Raw genomic sequence first — 23609 nt, 5'->3', positions numbered from 1 at the left:
GACGCACGGCTCGGGCTTCCGCCTTGGGGAGCGGGCGGTGGAGCCCGGGACGCGGAGACCTGGGGTCGCTGCAGCTGGGCGGCCCGCGGGCCCAGGGTGGGAATGCACCGCCGTGGGGTGGGAGCTGGCGCCATCGCCAAGAAGAAACTTGCAGAGGTGAGCAGGAAGAAGGCCGACCCACAACCTGCCCCTGACCGGTGCGAGACTGAAATCTCCCGGAGCCGAGTCCTACCCGTTAATCACCTCCCAGCAGAATCTGATGGCTGCTTGGCCCCGGAATACAGAATGTCTCCAGCTTCCGGTGGATTGGCAGCGTTCCCAGATGCCCAGCCCTTTCTCCCACTTACCCAAGTTTTAACTACAAATGGGACTCTACTCAGAAATCTACAGTCGTCGATTCTACTCCTTCACCCTATCCTTCTCCCTAAGAAAACCATTTAAGAGAAACCCTCCTCTTTTCATCCCAAAGCTGTGGCAGCACAAGTGGGGGACCCCAGCGCCTACTCTCTTGTTTTTCTTTTTCTTTTTTTGAGACGGAGTCTTGCTCTGTCGCCCAGACTGGAGTGCAGTGGCGCGATCTCGGCTCACTGCAAGCTCCGCCTCCCGGGTTCACGCCATCCTCCTGCCTCAGCCTCCCGAGTAGCTGGAACTACAGGCGCCCACTACCACGCTCGGCTAATTTTTTGTATTTTTAGTAGAGACGGTTTCACCGTGTTAGCCACAATGGTCTCAGTCTCCTGACCTCGTGATCCGCCCGCCTCGGCCTCCCAAAGTGCTGGTATTACAGGCATGAGCCACCGCGCCCGGCCCCCAGCGTCCACTCTCTTAACTCATGCTGGTCTCTTTGTCTGACAGGCCAAGTATAAGGAGCGAGGGACGGTCTTGGCTGAGGACCAACTAGCCCAGGTGAGTCGGCTGGGGGACCCCAGGCGGGGAGGGAGACCTAACAGGGTTGGCCAAAACACCTTGGATAGGAATTTGATTGTGTAGATTGAACTAGAAATAGGGTGTTTGGCAAATTTTGATTTCTGAGCCGCTGAGATCTTTTAGGTGACTTGCTAATAACAATAATGGCCAACATATTTGAGTGATTACATGCTTGTAATGTCCCAGGCATTTGTCTATTTTCTTTACATATACTGTCTTGTTCAGTCCTCATTACAGCTCATTACAGTCCCATAAGGGGGGAACCCCTATTATTCTGAGGGTTTTTTTTTTTTTTTTTTTTTACGGAGTCTTGCTCTGTTGCCCAGACTGGAGTACAGTGGCATGATCGCGGCTCACTGCAGCCTCCGTTTCCCGGGTTCAAGTGATTCTCCAACCTCAGCCTCCCGAGTAGCTGCTACAACTACAGGCATGCGCCACCATGCCCAGCTAATTTTTTTTTTTTTTTTTTTTTTGAGACGAAGTGTTGCTCTGTCTCCCAGGTTAGAGCGCAGTGGCGCAATCTCCGCTCACTGCAACCTCCGCCTCCCAGGTTCAAGCGATTCTCCTGCCTCAGCTTCCTGAGTAGCTGGAATTACAGGCACCCGCCACTGCACCCGGCTAATTTTTGTATTTTTAGTAGAGACGGGGTTTCACCATCTTGTCCAGGCTGGTCTCGAACTCCTGACCTCATGATCCACCTGCCTCGGCCTGTCAAAGTGCTGGGATTACAAGCGTGAGCCACCACGCCCAGCCAATTTTTGTATTTTTAGTAGAGACAAGGTTTCTCCACATTGGTCAGGCTGGTCTCAAATTCTTGACCTTGTGATCGACCCACCTTGGCTTCCCAAAGTGCTGGAATTACAGGTGTGAGCCACCGTGCTCGGCCCTAATTTTTGTATTTTTTGAGTCAGGGTTTTGCCATGTTGGCTGGGCTGGTCTTGAACTCCTGGCCTCAGGTGATCCGCCCGCCTCAGCCTCCCAAAGTGCTGGGACTACAGTCGTGAACCACCGTGCCTGGCTGTATTCTGAGTTTAAAATTGAGAGCTGGGCGCTGTGGCGTACGCCTGTAATCCCAGCACTTTGGGAAGCTGAGGAAGGCTGATCACCGGAGGTCAGGAGTTCGAGACCAGCCTGGCCAACATGGTGAAATCCCGTCTCTACTAAAAATACAAAAATTAGCCGGGTGTGGTGGTGGGCTCCTGTAGTCCCAGCTACTGGGGAGGCTGACGGTAGGAAAATTGCATGAACCCAGGAGGCAGAGGTTGTAGTGAGCCAGTATCTTGCCACTGCGTTCCACCTTGGGGGACAGAGCAAGACTCCGTCTCAGAAAAAAAAAAAAAAAAAAAAAGCCGGGCGTGGTGGCTCACGCCTGTAGTCTCAGCACTTTGGGAGGCCGAGGTGGGCGGATCACCTGAGGTCAGGAGTTCAAGACCAGCCTGACCAACATGGAGAAACCCCACCCCTACTAAAAATACAAAATTAGCCGGGCATAGTGGCGCATGCCTGTAATCCCAGCTACTCAGGAGGCTGAGGCAGGAGAATGTCTTGAACCCGGGAGGCGGAGGTTGCAGTGAGCCGAGATTGTGCCACTGCTCTCCAGCCTGGGCGATGAGCAAAACTCTGTCTCAAAAAAAAAAAAAGAAAAGAAAAAGAAATTGGGACACTGGAGTGTTAAGTCATATATCCAAGGTTGTATGGGTAGTAAGTGGTAGAGCTGTTATTGATTTACGTCCTCTGGGGCTTTTCATTTTAAATACCTCAGAATAAAATGAAAATATTGCCTAACCTGTGGCACCACCACCATCATGACATCTAGGCACACACCAGGACAGTGTGTGAGTGATGGGGGTGCAGCTCCTGTGCAGTTTTCTTTTCCAGCCCTTCCCTGCTCTTTAAATGCTCCAAGTTTACCCAGTGATTGTGATTGGGGAAGAAGAGGAGGAAGCTGTTAAGCAGGAAAACGGGGCTGTGAGCTGAAGAAAAATAGTAGGCCCAGGCTGTGCTCTTCAAAAGCTCCCACTCACAGGGGAGATGGCTGCAGGAATCAACTGAAAATTGTGATTAAAAGAATGTAGAGGTTTCTGACAGTTTTGTGTGAGAAATATTGGGCTAGGAGTGCTTATTCTTGGTGGGATAGAAGATGGTAGGAAAAGAGAAGGGGTAATACAAAGTCAGAAAATCCCCAAGTCTTTTGTATTTAACATGAAATGCAATTTGGCAAATTAAAGTCCCAGAGCAGTTCTTTATCTGGAATTGATCCCCAGGGAGGTTCATGACTCAAAAGTTTTTTTTTTAAATTTATATTGGTTGGTTGGTTGATTGATTGGCCCTGCGCGGTGGCTCACATCTGTAATCCCAGCAGTTTGGGAGGCTGAGGCAGATGGATTGCTTGAGGTCAGGAATTCGAGACCAGCCTGGCCCACATAATGAAATCCTGTCTTCACTAAAAATACAGCCGGGCGCGGTGGCTCAAGCCTGTAATCCCAGCACTTTGGGAGGCCGAGATGGGCGGATCACAAGGTCAGGAGATCGAGACCATCCTGGCGAACACAGTGAAACCCCGTCTCTACTAAAAATACAAAAAACTAGCCGGGTGACGAGGCGGGCGCCTGTAGTCCCAGCTACTTGGGAGGCTGAGGCAGGAGAATGGTGGGAACCCGGGAGGCGGAGCTTGCAGTGAGCTGAGATCCGGCCACTGCACTCCAGCCTGGGCGACAGAGCAAGACTCCGCCTCAAAAAAAAAAAACAAAAAAAACAAAAAAAACAAAAATCAGCCAGGTGTGGTGGTGTGTGCCTGTTATCCCAACTACTCAGGAGAGGCAAGAGAATCGCTTGAACTGGGAGGCTAAGGTTACAGTGAGCTGAGATTGTGCCAGTGCACTCCAGCCTGGGCGACAAAGCAAGACTCTCTCTCAAGAAAAAATTAGAAAAAATATATACATATGTTGACTGATTGAGACAGTGTCTTGCTATGTTGCCCCAGCTAATCTCGAACTCCTGGGCTTAAGTGATCCATGTGGGATTACAGGTGTGAGCCACCATTCCTGGCCAGACTCAAAGGTTAAACAGATTCATGCGACACTTCATTTTTTTTCCCGTCCACCCTTTCCATCGGGGGGTAAAGATTTTCTAATGGGTGAACACTGCATTCCCTCATTTCTAAGATACAATGAATTATTAGGTACATCTTCAAATTAATAAGTTTTTCTGGGTAAAAGAAAAGGAATACCACATTATATATAACACTTTGTTCTTTTTTCGTGCATGTATTTGGTTGTATATATGTGCACCTTGATTATTAAATGCATCCTGATTTTAGAATAGGAACGCACAAAAAATTGTCTATTTTGGAAGTGAGAAAACAGTACAGCATCCCATTTCTACTGACAATAGAACTGTGAAGGAGAGGCAGGGATAAAAAGAGAGATAGATGGTAAACAGCATAATGGTAGGCTGAGAGAAACTGGTTATTTCAGCCTTTGCCATGCCGCAGGACTGGGCATCTATTTTTGGCATCTGATTATCATCTGGCTGGGCTACCCTTCACCACTCCCTGTCCATCCAACAGATGTCAAAGCAGTTGGACATGTTCAAGACCAACCTGGAGGAATTTGCCAGCAAGCACAAGCAGGAGATCCGGAAGAATCCTGAGTTCCGTGTGCAGTTCCAGGACATGTGTGCAACCATTGGCGTGGATCCGCTGGCCTGTAAGAAGTTGTCTGTAGGGGTCCAGTGTTCTTATAGAGAACCTTAGGGACAGAAGCTCACATAGTTGTTGTTACCACTGTTGGGGCATCCCCTAGAAAGGCCTACAAGAAGACCCAGAGGGTGTCGTCTTTAGGGTGTACCTAGCAGGATGCCTAGTTACTGTCTGCTATGGAAGATAGACCAACTATAGGCTGAGTAGCCAGTGTCCATGATCATTACTTGAATGATCTACAGTAGAATTTTTTTTTTTTTTTTTTTTTTGAGACGGAGTCTCGCTCTGTCACCCAGGCTGGAGTGCAGTGGTGCGATCTCGGCTCACTGCAAGCTGTGCCGCCTCCCGGGTTCACGCCATTCTCCTGCCTCAGCTTCCCTAGAAGCTGGGACTACAGGCGCCCGCCACCACGCCCGGCTAATTTTTTTGTATTTTTAGTAGAGACGGGGTTTCACTGTGTTCGCCAGGATGGTCTTGTTCCCCTGACCTCGTGATCCGCCCGCCTCGGCCTCCCAAAGTGCTGGGATTACAGGCGTGAGCCACCACGCCCGGCTACAGTAGAATTTTTTATGGCATTTTCCCTCTTTATTAAAAAATACTTTATTTTGGCCAGGTGCAGTGGCTCATGCCTGTAATCCCAGCACTTTGTGAGGCCAAGGCAGGCAGATCACTTGAATCCAGGAGTTCAAGATCAGCCTGGGCAACATGGCGAGACCCCATCTCTACAAAAACTATAAAAATTTGCCCTGTGTGGTGGCATGTGTCTATGGTCCAGCTACTTGGGAGGCTGAGGTAGGAGGATTGCTTGAGCCTGGGAAGTTGAGGCTGCAGCAAGACCTTGTTTAAAAAAAAAAAGTTGTGTTTTTTTTGAGACAGAGTCTTGCTCTGTCACCCATACTGGAGTGCAGTGGTGCCATCTTGGCTCACTGCAACCTCTGCCTTCCAGGTTCAAGTAATTCTTGTGCTTCAACCTCCCAAGTAGCTGGGATTACAGGCCTGTACCACCAAACATGGCTAATTTTTGTATTTTTTGTAGAAAGGAGGTTTCACCATGTTGTCCAGTTTGGTTTTGAACTCTTGGGATCAAGTGATCAGCCTTTCTTGGCCTCCCAAAGTGCTGGGATTACAGGCATGAGCCTCTGCACTGAGCCCTTCCTCATACTTATAAACTTTAAAAAAAATTATTGGCCGGGCATGGTGGCTTACGCCTGTAATCCTGGCACTTTGGGAGGCTGAGGCAGGCAGATCATGAGGTCAGGAGATCAAGACCATCCTGGCTACCATGGTGAAAACCCGTCTCTACTAAAATACAAAAAATTAGCTGGGCGTGGTGGCAGGCATCTGTAGTCCCAGGTACTTGGGAGGCTGAGGCAGGAGAATTGCTTGAACCCAGGAGGCGGAGGTTGCAGTGAGCCAAGATTGCGCACCTTCACTCCAGCCTGGGCAACAGCGAGACTCCATCTCAAAAAAAAAAAAAAAATTACTAATTTATTATTTTTTAGTGTTGAGGTTTCTGTCACCTAGTCTGGAGTGCATTGGTGCCATCAGCCCACTGCAGCCTTCAACTCCAGGGTTCAAGTTACTTTCCTGCCTCAACCTCCCGAGTGGCGCTGGGACTAGAGGCGTGAGCCACCGTGTCTGGCCCCACTATTTTTTTTTTTTTTTGAGACAAGAGTCTCGCTCTGTTGCCCATGCTGGAGTACAGTTGTGCTGCAGTCTTGGCTCACTGCAACCTTCTCCTGGGTTCAAGTGATTTCTCCCACCTCAGCCTCCTGAGTAGCTGGGACCACAGGTGTGTGCCACCATGCCTGGCTAATTTTTTGTATGTTTAGTAGAGACAGGGTTTCAACGTGTTAGCCAGGATGGTCTTGATCTCCTGACCTCGTGATCTACCTGTCTCAGCCTCCCAAAGTGCTGGGATTACAGGCGTGAGCCACCGCTCCTAGCCTGGCCCTGACTTTTTAAACATACATGGGATTATAATTCCTACTGCTCTACAACTTGCATTTTTCTTTTCTTTTCTTTTTTTTTTTTTGAGATGGAGTTTTGCTCTTGATGCCCAGACTAGAGTGCAATGGCATGATCTTGGGTCACTGCAACCACCCAGGTTCAAGCGATTCTCCTGCCTCAGCCTCCCGAGTAGCTGGGATTACAGGTGCCTGCCACCACGCCTGGCTAATTTTGTATTTTTAGTAGAGACAGGGTTTCTCCATGTTGGTTAGGCTGGTCTCAAACTCCTGACCTCAGGTGATCCGCCTGCCTTTGCCTCCCAGAGTGCTGGGATTACAGGCGTGAGCCACTGCGCCCAGCCCGCATTTTATTTTTTATTTCTACACTCCTGGTAACTCGCAGAACATTCAGTGGATTTTGAATGCTGAGTCTGCATATTCTTTCTCTTAGTCTTGTCTAGACGATATTTTCCATTATATTTCACTGTATGTTGTGTGAATAGAAACTCGTTTTTTCAGTATCCTGAGCCAGAATTAGCCATAGAAATGACTTTTGTTTTATTTTTTTTAATTTTAATTTTAATTTTTTTTTTTTTTTTGAGACAGTTGCGCTCTTGTTGCCCAGGCTGGAGTATGTTGGTGCAATCTTGGCTCACTGCAACCTCTGCCTCCTGGGTTCCAGCAATTCTCCTGCTTCAGCCTCCCAAGTAGCAGGGATTACAGGCGCACGCCACCACTCCTGGCTAATTTTTTTTTATTTTTAGTAGAGATGGGGTTTTGCTGTGTTGGCCAGGCTGGTCTCGAACTCTTGGTCTCAAGCGATCCGCCCACCTCGGTGTCCCAAAGTACTAGAATTACAGGCATGAGCCACTGCGCCCAGCCAGAAATGACTTTTAGATTGCCTACCCTCTGGAACTGTCTGACCCTGTTCTTCAGCAGGAGTTACCGTAATAAGTCTGATTGTTTCCTGAGTAGCAAATGGAGCAGAAGAACTTCATGCCATGCAGGGAAAACTTCCCATATGATAGACGGTTTAATGCAGCTTTGAAAGAAAAGAAGGGATGTAAATTAATCAATAACCAAGACTTTGTTTTTCTGTCTTGTAGCTGGAAAAGGATTTTGGTCTGAGATGCTGGGCGTGGGGGACTTCTATTACGAACTAGGTGTCCAAATTATTGAAGTGTGCCTGGCGCTGAAGCATCGGAATGGAGGTGAGGGTGGCTAGGTCCTGTGAACTGGACTCTGGACTTCTCTGAGAGGGAGAAAACCGTAAAAGATTATCATTTCCGTCCTGCAGTCTACAGGCCTCTAAGGACTTGAGAGACATCTTAGCTGTTTCATGCAGTTGAATCCATGGCAAGTCTCCATGGCCAAGGGTAAATAGAATTACCTGAACGATTGTCTCTGTTCTCCAAAGATCTTTGGCCAGGAAGGTCTAGTTCCTACTCAGTACAGAAAATAGTAGGGAGGTAGGAAATAGGTCTTTTCCCCTGATGTCTGATGTGTCTGGAGTGATTTTCTCATTAGTAACTATAGTCCTGCACTGTCTCTCTGACGTATGGGAATGCCAACTGAGTCTCTGTGTTCCCTCAAATTTGACCTTAAAATTTGTCATTTGGTGATGCTGTCCTTCTTAGTAAGCACATTAAATGGTGTGGATTGAAGTTGCAGAAAGAAAACTTAAAACCATTTACAAATCATCATCGACTATAAATAGACACGGCCTTGATGTCAAGAGGACATTTATAGTTTTTCAAAGATGACATTGCTTTTGTTTTTAGATTTTCATGGCTCTCACTCTGTTGACAGGCCAAGCAAGGTCTCAGAATCCATTTCTCATATTATGGCCAGTTATTTCATAAGAAGAGAGTTTTTTTTTTTTTTTTGAGACGGGAGTTTCCCTTTTGTTGCCCAGGCTGGAGTGCACTGGTGCGATCTTGGCTTACGGCAACCTCTGCCTCCCAGGTTCACGTGATTCTCCTGCCTCAGCCTCCGTAGTAGCTGGGATTACAGGCATGCGCTACCACGCCTGGCTAATTTTGTATTTTTAGTAGAGATGGGGTTTCTCCATGTTGGTCAGGTTGGTCTCAAACTCCCAACCTCAGGTGATGCGCCCACCTCGGCCTCCCAAAGTGCTGGGATTACAGGCGCGAGCCACTGCGCCCGGCCAAGGAGAGAGTTAAAAAAAATTAGGAACTAGAATGTTACTTGCTATTCATAGGCCACTGGAATGTAATGGCTGTGGACTTATTTTAAAGCGGGTAATCTCTTTTTCTGATTTCTGTTCCCTGTCTCCAATAGGTCTGATAACTTTGGAGGAACTACATCAACAGGTGTTGAAGGGAAGGGGCAAGTTCGCCCAGGATGTCAGTCAGTAGGTCTTGTCTTTCAATCCCTTGGAGTACAGAAAGAGGTCTTTAAAATTCAGATGGGGGCTGGGCGTGGTGGCTCACACCTGTAATCCCAGCACTTTGGGAGGCTGAGGTAGGTGGATCATGAGGTCAGGAGATCGAGACCATCCTGGCTAACACAGTGAAACCCCATCTCTACTAAAAATACAAAAAATTAGCCAGGCGTGCTGGCGGGTGCCTGTAGTCCCAGCTACTCGGGAGGCTGAGGCAGGAGAATGGCGTGAACCCAGGAGGCGGAGCTTGCAGTGAGCCGAGACCGCGCCACTGCACTCCAGTCTGGGCAACAGAGCGAGACTCCATCTCAAAAGAAAAAAAAATAAAAAAATTCAGATAAAACTCTTTTCTCCCTATTCCTCATGTCTAGGCTAGCTTAGAAATCTGTATGATCTCCATATTGTACAGAAAAAAAAAAAAATGAAACAAACAAAAAATAAGAGACAAGGTCTGACTGTTGCCCAGGCTGGAGTACAGTGGCACGATCGTAGCTTACTGCTACCAAGATCGTTGCTTGCCTGCAGCCTCAAGGAATCCTCCCACCTCAGCCTCCCAAGTAGTTGGGATTATAGGCATGGGCCAGTACGCCTGGCTATTTTTAGAAAACAGAAAATAGAGAGATATAAAAAGGGAAACAAAAACCATTATCTCTCAACTAAGAGATTACAACTGCTATATATTTTAATGTAGTTCCTTCCAAGCATTTTTTCATGTATTATTTTTTGACAAACTTGGGGCTATAGTTTTTGTTTTTCTTTGAGAAAGAGTCTTGCTGTCACCCAGACTGGAGTGCAGTGGCCTGATCTTAGCTCACTGCAACCTCTGCCTTCTGGATTCAAGCAATTCTTGTGCCACAGCCTCCCCAGTAACTGGGATTACAAGGTGTGCACCACCATGCCCGGCTAATTTTTGTATTTTTAGTAGAGATGGGGTTTCACCATGTTGGCCAGGCTGGTTTTGAACTCCTGGCCTCAAGTGATCTGCCCGCCTCAGCTTCCCAAAGTGCTGGGATTGCAGGTGTTAGATTGTATCCAAGGGCTGTGTATAGTCTTGAGATTATTTGAGGCCAAGGAGACTAGAGTAGGTGCCTAGAAAGGCTGGGGAAGGAGGTGGTAGTGAGATGATGGAATATAAATTGATCTAGTTCACCAGCTTCTATGTGTGAGTCCAGTTTGAGAAAAGATAAAAGGCTGTTTTTGATGTAACTTCCAAGGAGTCAGCCTACTATGAGATCTTGAAGACCTAGAATATTCAAAGAAAAGTAACGAGGCTGGGTGCAGTAGCTTACACCTGTAATCCTAGCCCTTTGGGAGGCTGAGGTGGGAGGATTGCTTGAGGACAGGAGTTTGAGACCAGCCTGGGCAGTGTAGTGAGATCTTGTCTCTACAAAAAATAGTTGGGTGTTGAGGCATGCACCCATAGTTCTAGGCTGCAGTGAGCTATGATTGCACCACTGCACTCCAGCCTGGGACACAGCAAGATGTCATCTCTACTTTTCTTTTTTTTTTGAAATGGAGTCTCGCTCTGTTGCCCAGGCTGGAGTGCAGTGGCGCAATCTCAGCTCACTGCAACCTCTGCCTCCCCGGTTCAAGTGATTCTCCTGCCTCAGCCTCCCGAGTAGCTGGGATTACAGGCACCTGCCACCACGCCCTGCTAGTTCTTGTATTTTTAGTGGAGATGGGGTTTTACCATGTTGGCTAGGCTGGTCTCAAACTCTCAGCCTCCCAAAGTGCAGGAATTACAGGTGTAAGCCACTGCACCCGGCCAAGACCTCATCTTTTTTTTTTTTTTTTTTTTTTTTTTTTTTTTTGAGAAGGAGTCTCACTCTGTCACCCAGGCTGGAGTGCAGTGGCCAGATCTCAGCTCACTGCAAACTCCGCCTCCCGGGTTTACGCCATTCTCCTGCCTCAGCCTCCGCAGTAGCTGGGACTACAGGCGCCCGCCACCTCGCCCGGCTAGTTTTTTGTATTTTTTTAGTAGAGACGGGGTTTCACCGTGTTAGCCAGGATAGTCTCGATCTCCTGACCTCGTGATCCGCCCGCCTCGGCCTCCCAAAGTGCTGGGATTACAGGCTTGAGCCACCGCGCCCGGCCTCTTTTTTTTTTTTTAAAAAAAAAGGAAAATGATAACAAAAGATTACTAGCCATACTCATTGCAAATTCTCATGAAGAGAGGGTGAGCATTTGAAGCATTTCAGTTTGCTATTCTTGAGGGTTGGAGAATGCATTCCAATCTACCTAAAAGTGCCCTTTCCCTGGCTGTTTGGGTGATATATTTTTGAGCTTTGGCAGAGGTTTTAAACTCTGTGTGTGGGCTGGATATGTGATCTACACACTGTTTTGTAGGTTTTCTTCTTCTCTGATTTCAGTTAGAATCAGAAAACTTGGCAGTATTGGGCTTGAATTTCCACTTGGCAATAATCAGCTGGGTTGCCCCCTTTAAAATAGATAAGCATTCTCTAGTTTGCCACAGGTGACACTACCCCCTATTGCCTCTTCAGCTCATTCACATTTCCTGATGGGCATCTGCAGGTGTATCTTTGACCTCTGTCTGGGTGTTGGAATGAGTGGTTTGCTGAGCAGAGAGGCTGACTCCTATGATTGTCAAAGCATCACTTATTGCTCCTTGACCCTGTCTTTTTACTGACATAGTTGAGTGTTGTGCAGCCTTTTATTATTTTAGAGGCAGGGTCTTGCTCTGTCACCCAGGTTGGAGTACAGTGGTGCACGATCACAGCTCACTGCAGCCTTGAACTCCTGGGCTCAAGTGATCCTCCCACCTCAGCCTCCCAAGGACTATAGGCGATTGCCACCATGCCCTGCTAATTTTTTATTTTTTTATTTTTTAGTAAAGACAAGGTCTTGCTGTGTTGCCCAGGCTGGTCTCTAACCCCTGGGCTCAAGCAGTCCTCTCATGTGGGCATCCCAAAAGTGTTGGGATTATGGGTATGAGCCACTGCGCCTGGGAGTTGTGCAGTCTTTTAAATTTTCTGTCAGTGTCCTGCCCAGGGCAGAGCTGAAACTGTGTTGTTAGGTCTGATCTGCCAAGGGTTGTTAAGCAACTCTTCCTCACCTCAGAGACGACCTGATCAGAGCCATCAAGAAACTAAAGGCACTTGGCACTGGCTTCGGCATCATCCCTGTGGGCGGCACTTACCTCATTCAGTCTGTTCCAGCTGAGCTCAATATGGATCACACCGTGGTGCTACAGCTGGCAGAGGTACTGGTGCACCTTCAAGTGTGTGTGTGTGTGTGTGTGTGCAAGGGACAGTCTGCGATGCAAGGCTGTCAGCAGTTCTGAGCTCCTGCTCCCCATTATGCAGGTCTTTTGCTGAGACTACCCAATGGATGAACTACTCAGGCCTGTTCTTGTTCAGCAGACATTTATTGAGCAGCTACAGTGCAAAGCACTGGGCCAGGCTGTGGGGCATATAAAGATAGGAATGATAAAATTCCTGCTCTCAAGGAGCTTACAGTCTAGTTAGGTAGACAGACATGCAGACAACTAACTAGATTTCTTTGGGTAGCCAGACTCTTCTATGTCTTTTGAAACTACTTTATGGATTCTTCAAAAACAGATTTTAAGAAGTCTTGTTTGCCATGCCTCTGTCCCTCATCATGCCTTAAGCATATGCCATCTTCCCCCAAATCCCCATCAAGTATTTAGGGTAGATATGTTCAGTTTTATTATTTTTGAGATGGAGTTTCACTCGTTGCCCAGGTCGAAGTGCAATCGTGCAATTTTGGCTCACTATGATCTCGGCCTCCTGGGCTCAAGTGATTCTCCTGCCTCAGCCTCCCAAGTAGCTGGGATTACAGGCGTGTGCCACCACGCCCAGCTAATTTTGTATTTTTAGTAGAGATGAGGTTTCTCCATGTTGGCCAGGCTGGTCTCGAACTCCCGACCTCAGGTGATGTGCCCACCTCGGCCTCCCAAAGTTCTGGGATTATAGGCGTGAGCCACCTCGCCTGGCCCAGTTTTCTTTATAATGTAAAACAGAACTAAATAAGGGAGGGGCTTTTCTGTATTGGAGGATGAGTATAGAATGAGGCAGGGCAAGGGCTGAATATTTAAATAATGGAGATTATTAGCAGTTTATGATTCTTCTTCCTATCAGTTAATTGTTCAGAATCTTCCCTTGTCATGCTCTAGAGTGCTTTGCAGAAGTCTAACTTAACATGTTAGTACAAGGGACTCACTCTTTTTTTTTGGGGTGGAGTCTCACTCTGTCGCCCAGACTGGCATGCAGTGGCGCAATCTCTGGCTCACTGCAGCCTCCACCTCTCAGGTTCCAACTATTCTCCTGCTTCAGCCTCCCGAGTAGCTGGGATGACAGGCATGTGCCACCATGCCGGCTAAGTTTTGTATTTTTAGTAGAGATGGGGTTTCACCATGTTGGCAAAGCTGGTCTCGAACTCCTGACTTCAGGTGATCCCCCCACCTCAGCCTCCCAGAAGTGCTAGGATCACAGGCATGAGCTACCGTGCCCGGCCTGGACTCCACTTTTAAGATTGAACCCACCAACCTACCTCTGTCATGCTGAAAGTCACTTGTCTCTCTCCCCGCTGGAACCTTTAAACATTTTCTGTGTTCTCTCATGATTGACAGCTTTTCCTCCTGTCTGGATAAGTCTGTTGTTCCTGGGCAGGTCCTGGGTTCTAAGGGAAGGTGCACTCTTTAACTGATTAAATCCCCATTCCTCCTTCCTTCAGAAGAATGGCTACGTGACTGTCAGTGAGATCAAAGCCAGTCTTAAATGGGAGACCGAGCGAGCGCGGCAAGTGCTGGTATGCAACTTTCGAACAGTCCAGAAAAGACAGGCCCCAGTTGGGAGGATGTGGGTTTCACAAAGGCAGGAGCTTCAGGATTGCTTTGCTGGCCTTTTGCCTTGAAGGCTATCGCTGCCATGCTAGAAGGAAGCCCAGCACTTCTCTTCATGCTACCAAGAAGGTAGAACTCAGGAAGGCAGGTTCCTAACTCTGGTGTGCACACAATACCAGGCTGCCCCTGCTACTTGGGGAACTGACACTCTCTCTCCTGAACATGCTGAGCCTGGACTGGTCAGGAGATTAATGTAGTTTCTACTGAAATTAACACTGTTAGCACAGTGATGGGAATTATTAACTATGTTAATTACATATCTGTAATTATCCACTAAGCATTATATTGCATAGTGTATACTCTAGCTTTATACATACACATTTCATGGTACTGATGAATGAATGAGAAGAGGGAGCAATGTAAGAATGTAAGAACTCTGGCTTCAGTACCTTTTTTCCTTATCCAAGCAATTCAACTGTCTAAACCTTCCATTTCATCTGTAAAATGGGGATAACGTATTTATCTACCTAATGATACTGTACAGAACCAATCCATTTTGAGCATATTTCCAGCTCTAGGAACTGAGTCTATTCTTGCGTAAGTATGGTCAATTATGTTTGTTACCTGGTATAAGTTAACTCAAAGGTAGCTAAACAGTGATCTCTGTGTTGTTTCTGGGAAAATGGAGGCAGTGATTTGCTGAAGGCCATACAGCAAATATTTCTGTAGCCATGTGTTCTTTCCACTATATCCCACTATGCTAGGCTTACCCCTCTTCCTCAGCAGCACAAGTTAAATGACTTCGTAGCATTTTTCACATTCAGGCAAAGGCCAAGGCCAAACAGCTCATTTAGTTGGTTGTGTAAATGTTTGAAGGCACTTAGTAGATTTAGTTTGAAAACCTCACTGAAGGCAAAATAGGTTTGGGGGTTGCTTACCTACCCTTTGTCTACGGAACCTCCCTGTTCTCAAACTGTTCTTCTTCCCTTTTCCCTCCAGGAACACCTGCTGAAGGAAGGGTTGGCGTGGCTGGACTTACAGGCCCCTGGGGAGGCCCACTACTGGCTGCCAGCTCTCTTCACTGACCTCTATTCCCAGGAGATTACAGCTGAAGAGGCCAGAGAAGCCCTCCCCTGACTGCGTGTGGAACGGCACACAGCAGCAGGCAGGGAGGAGGAGGAGGGCAAATAAACCTGGGTAGTTTTGTTTATAAAAAAAAAAAATAGAAAAAAGTTCCAAGTTTTTCTTTCTTCCCCCATTTTTATTTTTGAAAAGTGCCTTCACATTGCATCTTTATTGGAGAAAACCTTGCTCATTCAGTAAGGATTATCTGATTAACACAGAAAACGGCAAGCACATATAAAATGATTTGTGCAAGTCATCTGCAAGTTCATGGAAGAGCTGGGCCTGGAATGCAGGTTGTTTCCTGGCCTGTCTAGTCTTTGTAGCTGTGAGACATAGATTACAGCCTATGCTAATTCAAACGTTTTTAATAAAATGTTCCTTATCTCAAACTAGCTGGTCCTAATGGACCAGTAAATACTATTCACTCTTTCAGCCTCTTCTGGCTTCCTCTGTAGAGGCTCTAGGTTATGACAAAGTTAGCTGTGAGTGTGAAGGAAATAGAAGTCAATGTCCAATCGTGGCTAAATTGAAGGAAAGAAAACAATGGACTCTGAGGGGAATCAAACAATAGTTAGGGAATGTTCTAGTTTCTCAAATTCCCTACTAGCTTTCTCACCCTCCTGTACTAGATTGCCAGGTCCCTCTAGCCTCAGTAGTGGGAAAGGGAGTCATTTACTGAACACCTACCCTGTCCTATTTTATATACAGCTCACTTAAATTTCACCAAGTAGGCAGCCTTCAGCGTCACAGGTGATTGAATCAAAGTAATTTGCCAGGGGCCGCCAGCTTCAGCTGAGGCAAAGCTGGAGCCTAGGCCCATTAACCCGAGCCCATGCCTTCATGTATCACTGCACAGTACAGAATGGCAGCACATACTGTGTGTAGACATTTTTCTACACACATGGTCAGCCAAGAGTAAAAGCTTCTGCAACAGAAAGCACGAATCTCCTACAGCAAGTAGAAGTGATGAGGGAAGAGGCCAGAGTTGTTTAAGGCTCCCAAAGTCGTTACGGTCTAAAGGCTAAGATCCTTAAAAAGTGCTACCGTACTGGAAATCTGAACTCAATGGTTTTTCCATACTGAGACCCTTTAGCAGGATATAGCCTGGGCCCATCTCTACCTCTGCCTGTCTTTGTAGGACATGCTCACTCCAAGTTCTGGAATAGGTCTTCAGAAGCCGCTGAAACTAAGATGTCACTGACTGCCAAAGCCTTAAAAAATGAACCCCATTTCCAATGAGAAAACTTGTCCTGCTCTCCTCACCCGGTCCCGCCCTTCCACCGTGTTATGCAAGTCTTTGGCTTCCAGACAATTCACAGCACTTTCCTTCTCCCTAACAGTTCCAGGCCTCCGTGAGGTATAGTTACCAAGATGATCCCATTCCTCCTTTACACAAGCCCTCCCATGCCCACAGGCACTTCCTCCTTCTGCCAAAACAAACTTTTATTGCACCAAAAAGGAAAAAAAAAAAAAAGAAAACTTCATTTATGTACAGTCAGATATAAAGACATCTCTTTGACTCCTGTGCATATATTTCCTCAAGATTAGGGCATAAAAGTCAGGCTGCTATGCCAGACATGCTCTGCCCTATGGCAGGGCCAAGGAGAGGATTGTCACTTGAAAGTGGGAACACTTAAATGGATGACAGACAACACTGGACCCACAGACCAAGGGCATTTTTCTAAGCCCTGGAGTAGCTTGAGGAATGGAAGAGGGAAATTGGAAGCAGGGTCCCTTTTCAATCTTCATGTGAAGAGACCCAGCCTCTTCATGGGTATCCAAGATAAACTTCCGTTCCCCAAGCCCACCAATCCCTGTCCAGTTCCTTTGCTTCCTGCCCTCCCAAGTAGGACATTCTCCTTTGTGCCCAGCCCCCCTTTGCACAGATCCTCCAAGGGGAGTCCCATGATCCACAAGCCAGAGACCTTCATAGCAGCGGGCAGGGCAGGTACACACTATCCTCTCCCTTATGCATGGTTAGACACTGACTGAGGCCCTGCATCACAATTGCCAATACCCACTGAGAGCCATAACAATAAATCTGGAAGTATTGGGAGAACATATCAAAAAGGGGAAGGATGGATTCCCTTGATGCCCAGGATTACAGGGCACCTAAAGCACATTTTTTTCTGAGCCAACCAGCTAAAGGATCACTGCAGCTAAATACAGAGAAGCAACACAGCCAGGCAAACACCCATCAGAGTCATGAGCAGCTGGGGGCAGAGGGGAGGCGGAAGGAGAAAGAAGGGGAGGAGCCTCCAGAGCCCCAGCCCCCATCCCCTCTGCCATTGGCTACCCTTGCTCCCCACAAATCCCTGGGGTTGAAGTGAGGACTACAGGCTGGGGTGAATATACACAAGGACAGCCCAACAAAATACAAGGACTAGCATCAGTCTCCCACTTACTCCACCCTCAAAAGAAATACCCTCATTGTGACTAGTATTTATGAAAATCTGTAAGACTATTCTATGTAGTGGCTCTAATCCCATATACACAGCAGCTGCCTGTGCCGGGAACTTTTCAAATCAGTGATTGTGGGAACGAACAGTATTTTCAGTTTCTTACGGTGCCTATGCAGGCTTTACCAAGACCTTGGTTAAGTCCCAGTCACATTTACCTTCTGTCTTACATCTAGAAAAGGGTGAGGAAAGGGGGGAGGGGAGAAAGGTGCTCAGGTGCTAGGTAAAGCTTACTGATCAGCAGCCTAGACTCCACCACTGTTCCTTTTCTTTGGTCTGTCTAGAACAGTGACTATAAATTAGGAAAAACAAAATTATGCTGGCCTGTGGGAAATAATGGGGGAAGGCAGGCAGGGAGGAAAAGGGCATTGGGAAGCCCTGCTTCAAGACTGAAGACAGACAAATAGACAACCACCCAGACTGCTTAAGTGTCACAGACAGCCCCCACCCCAAGCTCCCTTCCAGGTATCCCCATAAATCATTTGGGCACACTCCCTCTTGGAATTGCAATTTCCATCTTCTACTTATCCCTAAGGAGCTGGCCCTGTGGAGAGGTGTGTTGGTTGTTTTGTTTTTGCCAGAGGCCCTTGCTCTAGGTGCTCCTGTAAAGGTACCTTGGCCCCTGATATGGGATGAACAGATGAACGTCGCCCCAGATGCTCCAGTGCCAAGAAGGTCAGACCGGGAACAGGCCCCCCACTCCCACACCCTGGGATCCGAGCTTGCTTGGTTCTTGCCATCTTGCAGGATGACTTCGAGTCTGGAGGGAGATACACAGTGCCTCTCCATCCCTGGGGTGGGGGGAAGGAATTCTGCTGGGACTCTTGAGTTGGGGGGAAAGGGGAGATGGGAGCAGGGTCTAAACCCTCAGGCTCCCGTGAAGGTCTGTCTCTGTCCCAGATGAGCTGCTATCAGAGTCCATTTCTGCATTCTCATTATGGAGCCTCTCCAGCACTTTCTGACGAATCAGTCCCAGGCGCATCAAGAGGGACTGGTAGTCAAAGTGGCCCCGCTTCTCTCCAAAAGGGTCCTACGGGGGAAAGGAGACAAGGGGATAGAAGATTCAAGTCTGGGTGGCTGATCCTAGAGAAAGCAGCTTCGGGTTCATGTGAAATGCGAGCTCAACTTCTGAGCCACGGGAGCAGGAAGGCCTAACAGCATAGGCAGTCCCAAACAGCAGGCAAAATAACCTTTGCTTAAAAATATTTTTGACACCTAGGCCAGGCGTGGTGGCTCATGCCTGTAATGCCAGCACTTTGGGAGGCCGAGGAGGGCGGATTCCCTGAAGTTGACAGTTTGAGACCAGCCTGAACAACAAGGTGAAACTCCGTCTCTACTAAAAATACAAAATTAGCCGGGCATGGTGACGCATGCCTGTAATCCCAGCTACTCGGGAGGCTGAGGCAGGAGGATCACTTGAACCTGGGAGGTGGAGGTTGCAGTGAGCTGAGATCGAGACCCCACCATCACACTCCAGCCTGGGCAACAAGAGTGAAACTGTCTCCAAAAAAAAAAAAAAAAAAAAAAAAGACACCCTTACTGCTCCAAATAGGTGTAGCTTGGGCTAGAGTGAATATGTATTGGTATTCCTCAAAAGCAAACCAATATCAGGAAGAAGGGACAGTAAGGGTGAGATAGATAGGGAAGAGAAATTCAAGACCAGAATTATAATTACTAAGTATACCTATGTTTTTAATTAACCTCATAAAAACCACAGAAAGTAAAAGTTGCCCTTTATTCTCTGTACTCAAAAAAGGCAATTTGCTTTTCTAAGGTCACAGGCAGGTCTAGAACTCAAGAGTTCTGACTTTCAGATAAGCACCTGTACTCCTCCCCAGGGACTCGTCACTCCATTCCTGTCCAGGTTTCTGGGCACTGCTCCAGGGCCACCGAGCCTTGATCTTAGTCCTTCTCATTCTAGATTAAAGATCCCTAAACATTTTACAGAAAGGTTTAATTGTCCCCAAAGTCTCAAAAACAACTAGTTGAGTGGATGGTATAAAAAAGTTTAAAATACTATATAGGGACTTAAGCAGCAAAGTAGTGCAACAGCCCCCAAAAGGTACACAACTTTCCCTCTCACATTGTTTGCCTCTCTCACAAAAACTCCTTCTACACTTTTGCCCACACATTACCCTCATCCTGAGTGCGATGGCAGTGGGTGCTAGTCACAGTCACTGGGACTACAGCCTGCACTTCTCATTCATGAAAGTTAACTCCCTCATGACTGAGCTCCACATTTATCTATGGAGCTGTCAATTCTACAAATCTTCTTTCATCCGTGGCTCCAACTCCTCTAATTCTCCTTCTGCCCAGATGCTGTCCTCCTTCCCATCCCTCATCACCAGTTGTTTTTCCTTTACACACTGATATCGCTAATGCTGTTGGATACCAGCAATTAGAATTCCTGATGGGGAACAAACTAGGACATATGTCATTGATATACTCTCAAAAAGACTTTAGGAGACAACTTAGCCCTAAGCCAGCCCTGCCCTTTGTGCTTAAATGAGACAGGTGGGTGGAAAGTCCTTGAAGGAAGGAAGGGAAAACTACCATTTATATGTAGCACTGGAGAGAATAAGTCATCTCCTCCTACTGCTGTTGGTGTTGGGTGGGTGAACAGACATAGTATGAGAGCTGGAGAGAGCCTTAAGAAATCTTAAGTCAATTATCCAAGTCACCCATTTTTTTTTTTTTTTTTTTTTGAGGTGGAGTCTGGCTCTGTTGCCAAGGCTGGAGTGCAACAACGTGATCTCGGCTCACTGCAACCTCCGCCTCCTGGGTTCAAGCAATTCTTGTGCCTCAGCCTCCCAAGTAGGTGGGATTACAGGCATGAACCACATCTGGCTTATTCTATTTTTAGTAGAGGCAGGATTTCACCATGTTGGCCAGGCTGGTCTCAAACTCTTGACCTCAGGTGATCTGTCTGCCTCGGCCTACCAAAGTACTGGGATTACAGGTGTGAGCCACTGTGCCGGGCCCCACAAGTCTCCCATTTCTAAGCAAGACCACCATTAAGATGATCCAAACACACAGAACTGATTCTCCAGGACAGGAGAATTCTCATCTTCTTATCAACCAGGTGGTAAAGTTTACATTAGTCTATCAATAATGTTTTTTTGTTGTTGTTGTTGTTTTTTCTGGAGACAGAAATCTTGTCCTGCTGCCCAGGCTAGAGTGCAGTAGTGCAATCTCAGTTTACTGCAACCTCTGCCTCCCAGGTTTAAGCATTTCTCATCCCTCAGCTTCCCAAGTAGCTGGCATTACAGGCATGAGCCATCAAGACTGGGTAATTTTTGTCTTTTTAGTAGAGATGGGGTTTCACCATGTTGGCCAGGCTGGTCTTGGACTACTGGCCTCGAGAGATCTGCCCACCTTTGCCTCCCAAAGTGCTGAGAGTACAGGCATGAGCCACTGCACCTGTCTATCTACAATTTGGTCAATGATAGCCTCCTTCCTTAAAACAAGCCCAAATTCTGAGTTCTTATTGGAAGCAAAAGCACACTTTTGCCAGTAGAGGCAAATGAACAATGGCCAGCTGCAGGGCTTCTACAATTAGCAGCAGGGGTTGTATTACCTGCATAGTTTGGCCTTGAAGGTGCAGGCGATCTTTGCAGGCCACCTCATAGAAGTCATAATACTCCAGAAAGGACTTTTCCATCACCCCTCTGGAAAACAAGCAGAAAAGTTAAGTCAGAAACCTAGGGGTACAGGTCACCCCTTCCTCACCTAACCTTTTTTTTTTTTCCCCCAGATGGAGTCTTGCTCTGTCACCCAGGCTGGAGTGCAGTGGTGCAATCTCAGCTCCCTATGACCTCTGCCTCTCGCGTTCATGCAATTCTCCTGCCTCAGCCTCCTGAGTAGCAGGGATTACAGACATGTGCCACCACGCCTGGCTAATTTTTGTTTTTAGTAGAGATGGGGTTTCACCATGTTGGTCAGGCTGGTCAGGAACTCCTGACCTCAAGTGATCCGCCTGCGTTGCCTCCCAAAGTGCTGGGATTACAGGTGTGAACCACCACGCCTGGCCTCCTTACCTAACCTTAATGCCAAATTAAACACCTACCATTCCCAAGTCCAAATCTGTTTTCTACAAAGATCTTTTTATTTTATTTTTTATTTTTTAGTTTTTTGAGACTGAGTCTCGCTCTTTTGCCCAGGCTGGAGTGCAGTTGCACAATCTTGGCTCACTGCAACCTCCACCTCCCGGGTTCAAGTGATTCTCACGCCTCAGCCTCCTGAGTAGCTGGGATTACAGGTGCGTGCCAACACACCCATGTAATTTTTGTATTTTTAGTAAAGATGGGGTTTCAGCATGTTGGTCAGGCTGGTGTTGAACTTCTGACCTCGTGATCTGCCCTCCTTGGCCAGCCAAAGTGCTAGGATTACAGGCGTGAGTCACCGCGCCCTGCCTCTATAAGGATCTTTAAATGGAAAATGGAAAAAGGAACATCTAATTGCCCGTGGTTGACTTCCCCGACACATTGGGAATTAAGAGAGTGACTGTAAATATTCACCATTTGTTTTCTTTTTGAGGCAGGGTCTTGCTGTTACCCAGGCTGGAGTGCAGTGGTGTGATCACAGCTCACTGCAGTCTCAACCTCCTAGGCTCAAGCAATCCTCCCACCTCAGCCTCCTGAGTGGCTGTGACTGCAGGAGCATGCCATCACACCTGGCTAATTTTTAAATTTTTGTAGAGATGGGGTCTCCCTATGTTGCCCAGGATGGTCTCAAACTCCTGGGCTCAAGTGATCCTGCCTCCTCAGCCTCCCAAAGCACTAGGATTATAGGTATGAGCCACCACCAGGCCAGTACTCACCATTTGAATCCCAACTTCAACTCATGACTTGCTTCACCTCAATTGTTTTTCATCGGCCATCCCTAATCGCAAACCTTACTCAAAATTCCCCTAGAAGTTTATTTATCTAACCCTGACATTGCTCATCCAGTTTTGGCACTTAAAAATAAACTTCAGGCCAGGCACGGTGGCTCAGGCCTGTAATCCCAGCACTTTGGGAGGCCGAGACGGGTGGATCACGAGGTCAGGAGATCGAGACCATCCTGGCTAACATGGTGAAACCCCGTCTCTACTAAAAAACACAAAAAACCAGCCAGGTGAGGTGGCGGGCACCTGTAGTCCCAGGTACTCAGGAGACGAGGCAGGAGAATGGCGTAAACCCAGGAGGCGGGGCTTGCAGTGAGCTGAGATCCGGCCACTGCACTCCAGCCTGGGCGACAGAGCGAGACACCGTCTCAAAAAAAAATAAAAAATAAAAAAATAATAAACTTCAGCACTAAGAAATGAGTTTATTATGAAGTGCTCTACACATTTGGCTGGAAAAAAGTACATCCAAGCCTTCATCAAACTGGAAACTCCCTGAGGGTGTGGACTGCCTCTCCCAAAGGCTTGGCGTTCTCCAACAGAGTAGCTCTCTGAACTTCCTCTTGGGTAACCCTCAGCCACTTGTTCTTTAAAAGCAGGAACCACATCTTTCCTTCTTCTCTATCTCCCTCTGGTGCCCAACACTGTCTCTGCCCCAAAGTTCCTCAAAGGTGCCAACTACCCAAGTGCCCCAAAAGAATAATACCAAGCAAGCCCTCTTGACACATACCGTAGGGGTTCAGGACAGGGACACTTTCCTTCCATCATGTCACAGACTGCAACTCTGATGGTCTCGTGCCGGATACATTCATTATAGTTTTTGCTGTCTCCTGGATGTCTCTCCTGTAATGTAACAGATGCCAGAGTATCCCAAAATTTAAGCAAAAAGAAAGCCAATGGTAAGAGACTTCAAGATTAGTATGGGGTATGTAAGCCAGTCATACAAACTAAAAAGATACCTTTCCCACTGGATGGCAGATCCATGAAGAGCAACCACACCTTTATTTTTGACACCATTCACCCCCACCACCCTCCAAATATACCATCAGGTTGCAGGTCATTTGGCCTATAACCAGCAAACTAGATCCACATTATTTTCCTGAATGTGAAGTGAAAGGCCTATCAAGTAAAGATTACAAGGGAAATAACCAAACATAAGAATGATGGTAGGGTTGCTAAGCCTTGTGGCATGCACCAGTAGTCCCAGCTACTCAGGAAGCCGAGGTGTGAGGATCACTTGAGCCCAGGAGTTTGGGTCCAGCCTAGACAACAAAGTAAGATCCTGTTTTTTCAGTTTTTCTTTTTGGAGACAGGGTCTTTGCAGTTGCCCAGGCTGCAATG

At 47.3% G+C, this 23609-nt stretch overlaps 2 protein-coding genes across 3 annotated transcripts in view; one reads left to right on the top strand and one right to left on the bottom strand.

Moving 5' to 3' along the window:
* On the top strand, positions 1-17695 carry SNF8 (SNF8 subunit of ESCRT-II). Of its 2 annotated transcripts, none has more exons than XM_030922653.1 (8): positions 1-156; positions 856-906; positions 4496-4634; positions 7683-7787; positions 8878-8950; positions 12059-12200; positions 13697-13768; positions 14802-17695. In XM_030922653.1, the coding sequence occupies exons 1-8, from the start codon at positions 103-105 to the stop codon at positions 14937-14939; spliced, it is 774 nt and encodes a 257-aa protein (XP_030778513.1). In that variant the 5' UTR covers positions 1-102; the 3' UTR covers positions 14940-17695. The 2 variants fall into 2 exon arrangements, with proteins under 2 accessions (XP_030778513.1, XP_010358080.1); XM_010359778.1 differs by having other exon boundaries at positions 13694-13768; positions 14802-15316.
* UBE2Z (ubiquitin conjugating enzyme E2 Z) overlaps positions 16353-23609 on the bottom strand; it is a 20042-nt gene continuing 12785 nt past the window's right edge. Inside the window, exons 5-7 of the mRNA XM_030922652.1 lie at positions 22999-23111; positions 20964-21054; positions 16353-18416 (exon numbers count right to left, since the gene is read on the bottom strand). Of these exons, the coding sequence (XP_030778512.1) occupies positions 18246-18416; positions 20964-21054; positions 22999-23111 (375 nt within the window). The 3' untranslated portion in view covers positions 16353-18245. The remainder of the gene's footprint in view (positions 18417-20963; positions 21055-22998; positions 23112-23609) is intronic.

This window comes from Rhinopithecus roxellana, chromosome 19 (genome assembly GCF_007565055.1).
Source record: "Rhinopithecus roxellana isolate Shanxi Qingling chromosome 19, ASM756505v1, whole genome shotgun sequence".
NCBI lineage: Eukaryota > Metazoa > Chordata > Mammalia > Primates > Cercopithecidae > Rhinopithecus > Rhinopithecus roxellana.
This window is presented reverse-complemented; position numbering and strand designations above follow the sequence as displayed.

What these genes read in the sequence shown, in the direction of transcription:
- SNF8 (XM_010359778.1), top strand. Translation starts at nt 103, where the DNA reads ATGCACCGCCGTGGGGTGGGAGCTGGCGCCATCGCCAAGAAGAAACTT. An exon ending in CTGAGGACCAACTAGCCCAG is followed by an intron (nt 907 to 4,495) that starts GTGAGTCGGCTG and finishes TCCATCCAACAG; the next exon opens with ATGTCAAAGCAGTTGGACAT. An exon ending in GCTGAAGCATCGGAATGGAG is followed by an intron (nt 7,788 to 8,877) that starts GTGAGGGTGGCT and finishes TGTCTCCAATAG; the next exon opens with GTCTGATAACTTTGGAGGAA.